Below are 12,264 nucleotides of genomic sequence, written 5' to 3'. Positions count from 1 at the left end.
GACGCTATCTTCCTCTCCAAAGCAGCTCGACAATCGTCACGTTTAATATGCTCGCCGTCTTGTAGATGAAGATGATCCTGAGAGTGACCTCGAGCTCCTTTCCTAGGCAGATTCATAATTATCTCTAGAAGCTCTCTCTGCTCCGCCTTAGAAGCAATGGATGCCAAGGATGGTTTCCTGTTGGAACGCGAAAGATGCATCGTTTGCAGAGATATTGCTCTGCGAGTGTGACAATGGTGGCACTATTGCCGAAATTGCAGGTAGTGTTGGACAAGCCATTCTTGAGGGCATAATCGTTGAAGGTGTAGGAGGCCATAGATTGGATATGAAGGGATGGGAGATCCATCATATGGATGGCTGAACCCTGCAGGAAGGTTCACGCCCAAAGAGTGTACCAAATCCTCCCTCCACTGAAGATGACAACTTAGGATGAGGCAGGATTAGCAGGTAGTTCTTCACCAAGAACTAGTGATTCTTTAGTAAGAATCGAATGGAATAGTGAGCACAGCTTATAAATTGTTTCTTCTGGCAAGAAACAATATCAAGATCAAATCCAAGAAATAGAGATAGAACAAGGTAGGGTGGCAAGAGCAGGAAGAAAAAAAACTAAAGGCAAGATCAGTCTAACTGAGTTGTCTTCTCTCTGTATTGAGTGAGTCATTTTTCAGGTCCGCCTTGCTCTCTTATTTATAGCCTTAAAGAGACAACTTCCTAATTTCAAGGATAATCCCTTATCTTATTAGGAGTTTCTTAATCCAAGTAAAGATTTGGATCCGGACTCTTTAAGTGGTAAGGATAATCCCTTATCTTATTTGCAGATAAAGATCAACATTCCTAATCAAATTAGGAGTTCCTTGATCCAAATCTCTATTTGGATTTGAACTCTTTAAGTGGATAAGAGTAACCTTCTTATTCTTATCTGCTGATCCAAACCAAGATCCGCCCCTATTTAATTAATCCAATTAACCTAGTTCGAAATGGACTTTTAGGCCCATTAAGCTTTTAGACTCACTTCCTATTTAATGTTGGCTAGCTTGGCTCTCTTTGTATGGTGTGGGATCCTATCATTGATCTACACATCAGCCACATGGGTTCAGCCTAGCCTCTGTTACAAGGCCTGGCCGAATTCGCTGCTGAATACGGTGAACCCCTGAGTCCATCACTATGGACTCTTAATGGGCCCAACATTTACACTAAATGGTCATTGGGTCCAGCCATCTTATGAAGGCCCAAGGACTGTGGGCAGATGCAAGATTAGCCCATCAGGTATAACCTTCAATGGTTTTACACTTAGCCTCGGCTACAAGAATTAAAACCTTTTTGCAAACATTTTGAAACCATAATATATATATATATATATATATATATATATATATATATATATATATATTGCAAAAACAAATTTCAATGGTTGAAATCAACTACCGACAGTTTAGGTTTCCATCAGAGAGAGTGCATCCCCGATCATTCACTTTGTCCGATAAAGGGGCTGATCTTATCACTATGATCACCCATTCAGATGAATTCTCGGACTGTCCCAATATACCCAAGTTTTGACCCCCTCTAAGGATCTCAATGATTGGCATATCAAAGACAGCCCAATCCGACACCTAGTGCAGTATCATAATCGAGTCTAAGGGTCAGGTGTAACATTCCAGTTTTGTCCATCTATTTCTAAGGTTCAGGGCAATACTGGAATTTTGGTTCGGTTCAGGGTTTCAAGAAAACCCACACTGCATGTACCTCAGGTCTCACCCTAGCAGCTGAGACAAGCCACCCCAACCAACTTGGGGGTACATTAGTGTCAACTTTGGTAGGATAAATCTCCCCATATCTATCCAACGGCTGTGAAGATTCTAAACTAACACGAGTCTCATATGTGTCCAGTTTAAGGGTATTACATAGAAACACACCATAATAACATGAATCAAATATGTACTTTATTCATTTAGAATAAAAGTCATAATATACATCATGCCGATTGGAGCTAAGGGCATACACTATCTAACAGGATATCCTGGGGATTGTAACAGGGACCACCTTGCTGTAGAGCCCTGCAATCAGCGCCTCCCTCTCTATAAGCCCAATCTAGCGCCGTCTGCAAAGTTGAATCTTCGGCGTTGTTCTTCGTTGTGCGCTAGTACTTGGTTGCGTTAGAGCCACTGCTGTCGGCCTTCGATTCGAAATTGGGGTTCGAAGGCGATGTGAATGAGGGGCACTGAGATGGGGTGGTAATGAGGATGAGGGAGACGAGAAGAGAAGCATGAAATCGAAAGGTCACAGCCATTGAAAGGGATCTTATGGCTAGCCAAAGAGTGTGAACTGTGAAGGAATAGAGGCATTTGACAAGGTTTTCTTTGATTTTTATATGAAGAGAGAGAGAGAGAAAGAGAGAGAGAGAGTGAGTGAGTGAGTGAGTGAGTGAGTGAGTGAGTGAATAGCCGGCCATTCGAAGAGCGGCGGATTGATTGAAGAAGCTCGCACCATGATTGAATCGATGCTCAACTCTTCTTTTAGCCAATGGCAAAGGCCGAAGCCTTCTTAGATGGAGCTAGTCGCCGGTAGCCATTGTTGGAGTGGAGGAAACAACATTGGCTCTTAGAAGTTTTCACACATTGAGAAAAAGGAACCCCAAAGACAGTGATCTCAGATCTGTCGTTGATGGAGATGCGTTTTTCTTTCTCTTGGTGGAATTGAAAATGATAATATTGAGATTTTCTTTTTATCTAATGGGGAAGGGGAAGGTGGCAGTTGGAGACGCGGTGATTTGTACTGCGACTGTATGCGCAACGGCAACGCTTATCGTGCGTCATTGGATTCGATGCTCAGGTCGTTGGGCCTGGGCGATGGCCATATTGAAGGAATTTGAAGAGAAGTGTGCGACACCGATTGGGAAGCTCAGATAGGTGGTCAATGCCATGACCATTGAGACGCATGTTGGCCTTGCTTCTGAGGGAGGGAGCAAGCTCAAAGATGCTTATCATCCATGTCGACAATCTCCCTACAGGGTACAAAATCCTTCTTTTTTTGTTTCGTATTATTGATTTTGCTTCGTGGACTTAATTCTGGTTGTTGTTGTGGTTTTGCATTTTCAAGTTATTATTGTCAATCTTTTCTTTTATGCAAATTTTAATTAGTTTTGGAGATGTATCGATTAAAAGCGGTGACTGCTTCTAAAGCAAATGATCTTCAATCGAACTTCTATTGTTCTAGTATGCTCAATAGTTTTTGATGAAGGGAAATTTGGCCCGACCTCGCGATTGCCCGACACGTGGCGAAGGCAAGCAGCTCGGGGCAGTAGAGCGCCCAAAGCGAACATCGGAAGCAAGTCCAAGCCCACTACCGAGCCCGAACTCCAGACCGCTGTACTTAGCCCGAGCTCCCTATTAAGAGCGAGCTCCCTGTTAAGGGTCCGAGCTCCCTAAGTAAGAACCCGAGCTCCCTAAAATCCGAGCTCCCTATTAAGAACAAGCTCCCTACTGGGAGTCCGAGCTCCCTATTAAGAGCGAGCTCCCTACTGAGAACCCGAGCTCCCTACAAGGAGCACGAACTATACTGGGCCCCGAGCCTCACAAAGCTGACCCGAGCTGGCCCATGGCAGCTCGGAACACTCCAAACCGAACTCAAGGCACCTCGCTTGCCACTCCAACACTTCACTTCCAAAGCACCAGGCCAGCCAAACATACCCGATACCAAGGACGTCCGTATCCAAGGGCGACGTACCTGACTGATTTGGGATCTGACGCCTGACAGCCGCATTTCAAACGGCTTCCTGCCACCGCCACCTGCAACCGTCGTCACTAGCCGCAGAGACGGCTCCGACAAAAGGAACAGTGGCGGTTCTGTCCGGCCAGAGGAAATGACACCCGAACTGGCAGGAGTTCAGAAGTAATCATGCCCGACCTGACGGAGGCCTGGAAGTGAGTGCGCGAGGTGGTTATAAAAGGCTTCTACCCCCCAGGAACGAGGTATGCTAACTTTCGCGCTATCTGGTTTATCTTGCCTTTGAAGGATTCTAACTTGAGCTTCGGAGCCCTTACGCCGGGTTCTCCTCGGAGCTTCTCTTCTCCTTCCGTTTCAGGTCCCTGTTACTCAGTTCAGAGGCAAGACCATCTACAGCTAAGACTGGCCAGATTGTGCATCATCAGTTTTTGTTTGTAAGTCTATATAATGCCTAGCTTGGTTTTACTTTTTTTGGGTAAATTACAAAGACCCCCCGGAATGTTCAAGCGTAGGCTTAATCACACTAAGCAAAGCGTCCATATTGAGAGGGATGAGTAATTTCATCTTCGTCATGTACTCTTATGCTCTCGCCACTCTCCTCCACCTTTTCCTTTTTCCTCCATTTTCTTTTGCTTGGTAATTATGTGGCAGGGCAGAGAATTTAAAACCTACATAGTTTCAAAGTTGGGACCCAAATAAGATCTCTTACAACAAGAAAATCAAAAGAGAAGAAGAGAAGAATGAGAGTTGGGTCTAACAGGTGACTTTCTGGGTCTGACAAGAGACTTTCTAGGTCTAATAGGTGACGGGCAAAGAATTTAAATGGGTTTCCTCCATCCTTTCATTTCGGAGAGTTGGAAGAGAGAAAGAATGAGAGAGGACGGTAAGGGAGAGGAAAAGAAGAGAAAAAAGGAATATAATAGGTTTTAAGAGAAAAAGGGCGAAAATAAAGAAAATAAAAAAAAGTTAAATGGGTATTTTGATAATTTAGCGCATTCTATCATCTGACTGAACGGTTAAAGGAAATATTTGTCTCATGGTAATAGTACAAGGGGTCTTTGTGCAAAACAAAGTATAAAGGGGTCTTTCCATAGTACGGGGATATTTGTAATTTATCCTAATTTTTATGACGTTTACACTATTCATAAAATTTCATAGGGCCCACAGTGGTGAGAGGTAGAATGGTCGTGGATCCTAGGTATTTTATAATGGAAAACAGGAAAATTTATGGTGTGGGCCCTTGTCATTGGGTAGTAGCAATCGTTTCTCGTTCCCCTGGGTAGGTTGTCACGTTGGGTATGGATATTATTCCACTTTCCACGTGACTAAGAACTAAGAACGAGGCATGAAATTAAACGGGTCGACCCGATAGGATCCCAATTCCCAACGTGTATAGATGTACTTTCAAGTGTCAACTTTCCTGCAGAATTAGACTGCCCAGGTGCATAAATCAACCGGGTTTATATAATCCGAAACATGTGTACAAGTGATGGACCATTCTAAGCGTCTATCAAAGAATACAGATTCAAAACCTGTTCATCTTTCATGGATACTTATGTAAATTTGTGTGGATGAATATCCCCTCCTGTCTATAAAACTGATTCAAAGGTCGGCCAGGAAATCAGGGAATGAGAGATCCGAGATAGATTTCCCTCTCTCGTCCTATGAACTTTTTACAGTCATTACCGTTTATTTTTCTCTGAAAACCATAACGAGAGGAACCCTTTCAAGGTGAGAAAGGGAGAATTGTCACCGTCTTCGAGCTCCATTTAGGTCGACAATGGCGCTAGCAGTTGCAGTTAGCTTGACCACCCCGACGACGTCCCTGCAACCCGTCTCGAGAAAGCTCTCTCACAACTTCCCTGTTGTCTACGCCGTTCATGCGGCAGATCCTGCGAAGAAACCCGCATCATCTGATGTTGTCGGAATTAAGGTTGGGTCGTCGAATTGGAGTCCTGATAGCTGGAAATCTAGGAAAGCTCTTCAAATTCCGGTTTACCCAAACCAAGAAGAACTTAACAAGGTTTTGGAGGAACTTGAGAGTTTCCCTCCACTTGTGTTCGCCGGGGAAGCGAGGAAGTTGGAGGAGCGACTCGCAAATGCTGCCGTTGGGAAGGCTTTTCTGCTTCAGGGTGGAGATTGCGCCGAGAGTTTCAAGGAATTCAGCGCCAATAACATTAGAGATACATTGAGGGTTTTGTTGCAGATGGGGGTGGTCCTCACCTTTGGTGCTCAGATGCCCATCATCAAGGTTCGGTTTTTATGTCGCTTTCTCAGATAATTATGTGTGTGTGCATTTTAATTATTTGGTGTTGATGGATTTCTGGTTTGAGTATGTTAAATTTGTTGTTTTGTCTGCCTATATTTATGATTAGGTTTTGATAAATTCTTGGTTTGACTTTGTTAATTGATGTTCTGTTTGTGAATATTCCCGTGCTAGTTTTTCAGACTTGAGCTTTCAAGTTTTTTCTTTACTTTGTTCTGTTTCGTTCTTTTCATTCTTATTCTAGTGTAGGTGATTGAATTTCCCTTTACTACAAGTTTTCTAGCTAACATTGATATTTTTCTTTCCCTTTACATCTGTATAGTTGCTCGTGATAAACTGATAATTGATCAGAGAAAAGAATATATAAAGCTCCTGATATCTTACTTTCTTTCTTGTTTTTAACGATGTTTAAGTTGTTTTCCGTCAGCTTTAGGTCTAGGATTTATTGCTTTGTTGTTTTTTGCATTTCAGTTGTCTTTCTGGTTTAATGGGAGTGGTGGGTGTGTAGTAAGATGCTTCTAAAATGACTAAATCTGTTCAGATTTTTCCCTGCGGAAGCCTGTGATGGAAGGGGAGTTTAAAAGTTGAGAGGTGCAATGGCAGATCCGGACCTTGCATCTGATAAGGGATGTATTATTTGCTCATATCATCAAAATACCAGGCTGTGTATCTCACTTTTCCTCTATTAGTAGAGTGATTATCAGTTGGGAATAAACTCATGGTGAGAACTCCTGGTTTTTATAATCCATATATAATAGGCTATTAAGTTCAGACAATAAAAAAATTGTCAACTTTTTTCTAAATTTTGAGTCCATGAATGATAAAAACTAGGGACTCTCACTCTGAGAAATCTCGTCTGATAACTAGGACTCCTTGTTCATCTAGATTCTTTTCCAAGATTATTTTTATTCTCAGTTCTGGCTTCCTATGATTTAAAAATCAATTTTATAGGATTTTTTTTTTAATTTCCATCAATGGTATTTGCCACACTGAATATGCATTCTTTTAGAGCATGGCCTATTCTGGAACCAAAAATTCATGCTTCTGAAACACAAAATATCGTGACTTTTTGAAAGCAGTCATTCTCATGTTTAGAACACAGTATACTTTATTGCCGTCAAATACCATTGATTCAGTACATTTCACTTGCCTCTAAATACCATTGATTAAAATCACAATATTTTGAAATACACCACACCACTACAATACAGAACACCGCCAAGGGTGTGGTAAGTTCCAAGATGCACAATTTTTTTTTTTTGATCAGTGTTCCAAGATGCACAATTTCAAACACACTCGTCCTGTCTACATGGCTGAGTGTTATCAGGAATCGGTATTATGTTTTAACTTTTAATGTGAGGACGACTGGAAATTAAAGAATTCATCCACATTTCTCTTGCTATGGGATCTAAACCATTGGTATATTTCCATTGTTTTGGACTTTTCAGAACAAGAAAAAAGAATGAGGTTTGCATAAGGAGTGTTTGATTCCTTCTGTTTGAGAGACATTACTTCTATCACCTACGGTGAAAGAATGAAACAGAAGCCGAGCAAGAGAAAAAAGAAAGCTTTCTAAATATTATGATCAAGATCCTTGAGGAATCTACCAGACTACAATATGAACATCTAGGGATTAATATGTCCATTCCCTATTGTTTTATCATAAATGGCCATTATCTATGATTAGCTTACATGTATTTGATAGGATGAAGCATGGTTACAACTTCCTTTTTGACACTGAAACATGTTAACTTGTTATATCCTTCTTCCTTCTAGAAAGAAGGAATTGCAGCATCTATTGTGTTCTAGTTGCATTTAGGGGTAGTAATAATTACCCAATTACCCAGATATCCAACATATCTGACCTCTATTGGCATGATCTTAGTCCACAAGCTTTGGGGCTTATCATAATTGGGTCCTATTTGGTATTAGGGCACATGGAATTAAGACCCATTGTGAATCAGTTAAGGCCACCAACCTGGTTGGTGGATACTTGATAAACAGTTAATTGAACGAATCTTAGAATTTATAGGATGAAACAAAGCAAATTCACTTATTTTCTTTTTATTCCTAGTTCTGCAATCGACAAAGTCCAGATTTTAGTGTTTTTCAACAGGATTTTGCCATTTTCCAAATACTTGCTCTGATTGTTTGGCTGGTTTTGGTCATAGCTAGATCTTGACTCATCAAGACCTCTAACTGATGCATTTTATAAGATCTGAGTATGCATGGACGTGGACCTGCTAGTACTTTACCTGTTGGTAACCATAACCTGCATTGCTAAACAGTGCCTTTTTTTTCTGGATTAATTGTTGCATAGATATGTGCAACATATATTTTGATCTACATGACTGAATGATCTTTCTGATGAAGGCTTATCATATTTGATTGTGCAACAGGTGGGACGGATGGCAGGCCAATTTGCAAAACCTCGGTCTGAACCATTTGAGATCAAAGATGGGGTTAAGCTCCCCAGTTATCAGGGAGACAATATCAATAGTGATGCTTTCGATGAAAAATCCAGAGCACCAGATCCCCAAAGGCTGATAAAAGCATATTCTCAGTCTGGATGCACATTGAATCTTCTCAGAGCATTTACTACTGGTGGATATGCAGCTATGCAAAGAGTCTCGCAGTGGAACCTTGATTTCACAGAACACAGTGAGCAAGGAGACAGGTACCTCCAGAAGATTTTCTGTATTTTATCTAGTCTAGTCCAGTACTCAACCAGTTAAGTACTGGTTGGCCCATATCAATTAAACTGTCATCAACCAGTTGGGTCATATAAATTATTGACATCTTAGTGGGTGCAGGGTGCAAATAATTAATTAGTGCTTGGTGAAATGGAAAAATCTTGGGATAAAAGCATGGGAATATGGTTTGTACAAGAAATGTCAGCGGTTAGGTCTTGTATCCAGTCTATCCCTCCCAAGACCTTTGATAGTCAGAACTATTATTGGGTAATGTTCCTTAGAGCTGAAAACCGGGGCTCTTAATCTCTCTGTGTTTCCTGTGAACCGGAGATGTTATTCAAAAGCCTTATCAGATTTTATCAGATCTAAGTTGCATTTTATTCATTTAGGGGGTGTTCTACAACATGAATGTTTTTGTTTTTGTTTCTTTTCGAAATTGCTGCATCAGAAAAAATCATTCTTGATATATATATATATATATATATATATATATATATTTGTGTGTTTTGAAAAGCAAAAACAAGTTGGTTTTGTTTAAAAAAAATTGTGTTTTTGAAATGAACAAAATGACGCTTTTTAAAATGAAGACAAATTTCATAACAAGGATATATTACCTGACTTATTGGAATGTGGTATTAAATAAGCCAGATGAAAACATGTTCTTTAAACCAAAAATTCAAGAACACATTTTTGGTTTCAGTTTTGGAAACAAAAAACACATATAAGAACTAATTTGTTTTAAGAACATGCTTTCTGTGTTTTTGTTTTAAGAACTAATTTGTTTTCAAACTGGATGGTTTTGATTTGTTTTTTGGAACTCACAACAAGAAAAGAAATTCACATTGGAAAACACCCCCCCCTAGTGATTTAATTTGTGGTTTAATAGTTTATAATTAACATGTAATTAAATAGTATTTTTATATGGTTATGCATATTATTTATATAATATATGTATTTATTTTTGCATTTTTTCGTTGTATATGCATTGATTTGCCTTGTTGGGACAAAATGCCTAGGCATCGTCTGCCTACCTTAACTACACTGCTCTAATATAGTTCTTTATGCTTATATAATATGGTTATCATGGATCTTTTCTGGTGATTCTTAGTGATAAGCATTATTTGTTGACAAATAGGTACATGGAACTTGCACAGAGGGTAGATGAAGCTCTTGGATTCATGGCTGCTGCTGGACTTACTCTAGATCATCTCATAATGACCACCACTGAATTCTGGACATCTCATGAATGCCTTCATCTGCCATATGAGCAAGCATTGACAAGGGAGGATTCAACAACCGGTCTATACTATGATTGCTCTGCTCACATGCTTTGGGTGGGTGAGAGAACTCGGCAGTTGGATGGAGCTCATGTTGAATTCCTTAGGGGTGTAGCTAACCCTCTAGGTATAAAGGTAGGCGGTGATTCTTATTAGACATAAACCATCTAATGATCTATCAGTTTGCTTGAGTGCTGTTTTCCAGATTCTTCCCTACTTTGCCATGGCACAGTTCTGTTGTTGTTGAGTTGATGACCTAATCCAACATAATCTACTGAGATGGTAATGTTAATAGTGGTAGTATCATAATGGTTGTGGGGGATTGTGTCATCAATGGACAGATTAAACTGTCTCCACATTCTTTTGAGTCACTTAGCTTGAGTTCTCCAATTTTTGACACGGAAATTGCTAATTATTATGCAGGTGAGTGACAAGATGGATCCAAAGGAGCTTGTAAAATTGTGCGAGATTCTCAACCCTCACAACAGGGCTGGGAGGCTGACAATAATCACCCGAATGGGGGCAGAAAACATGCGGGTGAAACTTCCCCATCTGATAAGAGCGGTGCGCCAGGCTGGGCTTATTGTAACATGGGTGAGTGATCCTATGCATGGGAATACCATCAAGGCTCCATGTGGCCTCAAGACACGTTCATTTGATTCGATAAGGGTAAGAGCTCAACCAAGTAAAATATCCAAACTACAATGAAGTTTTGCCCTTCCTATATTTTCTACATCCAAATAACTAAGATGTTTCTGTATGTCTTAGTCGGAGTTGAGGGCATTCTTTGATGTTCATGAACAAGAAGGGAGCCACCCAGGAGGCGTTCATTTGGAGATGACTGGTCAGAACGTCACAGAATGCATTGGAGGATCAAGGACAGTGACTTTTGATGACTTGAGCTCCCGATACCATACACATTGTGACCCCAGGCTCAATGCTTCACAGTCCCTAGAGTTGGCATTCGCCATTGCTGAGAGGCTGAGAAAGAGAAGAATAAGATCCGGCAAGTCCTTCCTCAAAAGCCAGCAGGAAAATGGTTCTGTTGTCTAGGGATTTTAGGTTGGCTGGTCATTTAGTTCAGGCATATTAATTTTCATATTCCTATCATCTGCTGATGGAAAGAAAGATGCTATAGAGCTGCTTTTGCACTGGTTGTGAGGCTATGCTCTTTTTATTGGATATGCTTGTACCGACAAAACCTACTTGTACGGTTGAAGTTGTTAATATGATTCTGGCCTTGGGGTGTTACTACTATGTGAGAGTGTGGAACTTTCCAATGAAACTCACCGGCCTTGTGAGTCAAATGGGATTACCCGGTTTGGCTTGGTCATTTCATCCTTGCATTGATAGTGGAGGGCTGGCCAAGTCAAAAACTATCATCCTGCTAGCCCCCCCATATTAGCTTTGATAAGAATGTTAGAATAGTGTAGCGTATATGTGACTTGTATAAATTTAGCAACGTAATGAAGGCATTATCCTTTGAAAATAAAGTGATTGTGCTCTTCCGACATGAATTTAGCAAAAATTAACACATTCACGATCTTTGATGCACTCTTATGTATGCTAAAATTTTCAACCATTACAACTTGTATTTGTTTTCCAGTGTTTATGAACTCCAAAATGAGGTTGACCATGGCATTCTGTTACGAGGTCAAAGTCCCACCTTGAAGGGCTGGGTCTGGGTCTGGGTCTGGATTTGAGTCAGCAGAGAGGCCAAACTGTTTAAAAATCTTCTGCCTCTATCTAGTTCAGCTGTTTCTCGGGCTAAGTAGGCTGGTTCATTCATTTCAATTACTGGCTGAAGTGCAGCTCACATTGTACGATTGTATCAATACTGCAAAATCTAGTCTCTGATGTTATGGTTTGAGTTACCATCCAAATTAATGTTGTGGCATCCACGAAGAAATGATAATAATTTTTGTCACCGATGTTTTTTTTTCGCTCCCATGTCAGGTTACCTTATCAACCGGCCGGTTGACACCTTGCACCGATGAATTATTTTTGGTATCCATGTTCTTGGGGCTATACCAACCCAAGACTATACCAACCAAGGGATGGTGTAGCCCCAAGAACAATATTTAGTAAAATACCCCATGGATTATAATTTGAGATTTTAATGGTATTACAAATATCCTTGATTATGAGGGCAAACAGAATAGTAAACATATCCCAAAACCTTCAAAATGTAATGAACAGCTTTTCTTAATAGACTTGGGGTGTCCAGGGACTTTTTTTACATGGTCAAATAATCAATCAGGCCAGAGAGAAGTTAGAGAAAGATTGGACTGGGCTTATGCAAGTA

General features: G+C 40.5%; 1 protein-coding gene across 1 annotated transcript; it reads left to right on the top strand.

Annotated features, from left to right (window-relative positions):
- Positions 1-5,150: 5,150 nt before the first annotated feature.
- LOC104606377 (phospho-2-dehydro-3-deoxyheptonate aldolase 2, chloroplastic-like) lies at positions 5,151-11,216 on the top strand. The gene is made up of 5 exons (XM_010271527.3): positions 5,151-5,974; positions 8,389-8,666; positions 9,818-10,094; positions 10,383-10,628; positions 10,728-11,216. Exons 1-5 carry the CDS (start codon positions 5,504-5,506, stop codon positions 11,010-11,012), a joined length of 1,557 nt encoding a protein of 518 aa, XP_010269829.1. The 5' UTR covers positions 5,151-5,503; the 3' UTR covers positions 11,013-11,216.
- The last annotated feature ends 1,048 nt before the right edge of the window (positions 11,217-12,264 follow it).

This window comes from Nelumbo nucifera, chromosome 6, assembly GCF_055504915.1.
Source record: "Nelumbo nucifera cultivar China Antique chromosome 6, China Antique-T2T, whole genome shotgun sequence".
NCBI lineage: Eukaryota > Viridiplantae > Streptophyta > Magnoliopsida > Proteales > Nelumbonaceae > Nelumbo > Nelumbo nucifera.
Note: the sequence above shows the minus strand (reverse complement) of the source record. Positions and strands in the feature narration are given on the sequence as shown.

Bases quoted from the DNA above. Each gene is read 5' to 3' on its own strand.
- LOC104606377 (XM_010271527.3), top strand. From the start codon at position 5,504: ATGGCGCTAGCAGTTGCAGTTAGCTTGACCACCCCGACGACGTCCCTG. The intron at 10,095-10,382 runs GTAGGCGGTGAT...ATTATTATGCAG, and splicing joins CTAACCCTCTAGGTATAAAG to GTGAGTGACAAGATGGATCC. The intron at 10,629-10,727 runs GTAAGAGCTCAA...TGTATGTCTTAG, and splicing joins GTTCATTTGATTCGATAAGG to TCGGAGTTGAGGGCATTCTT.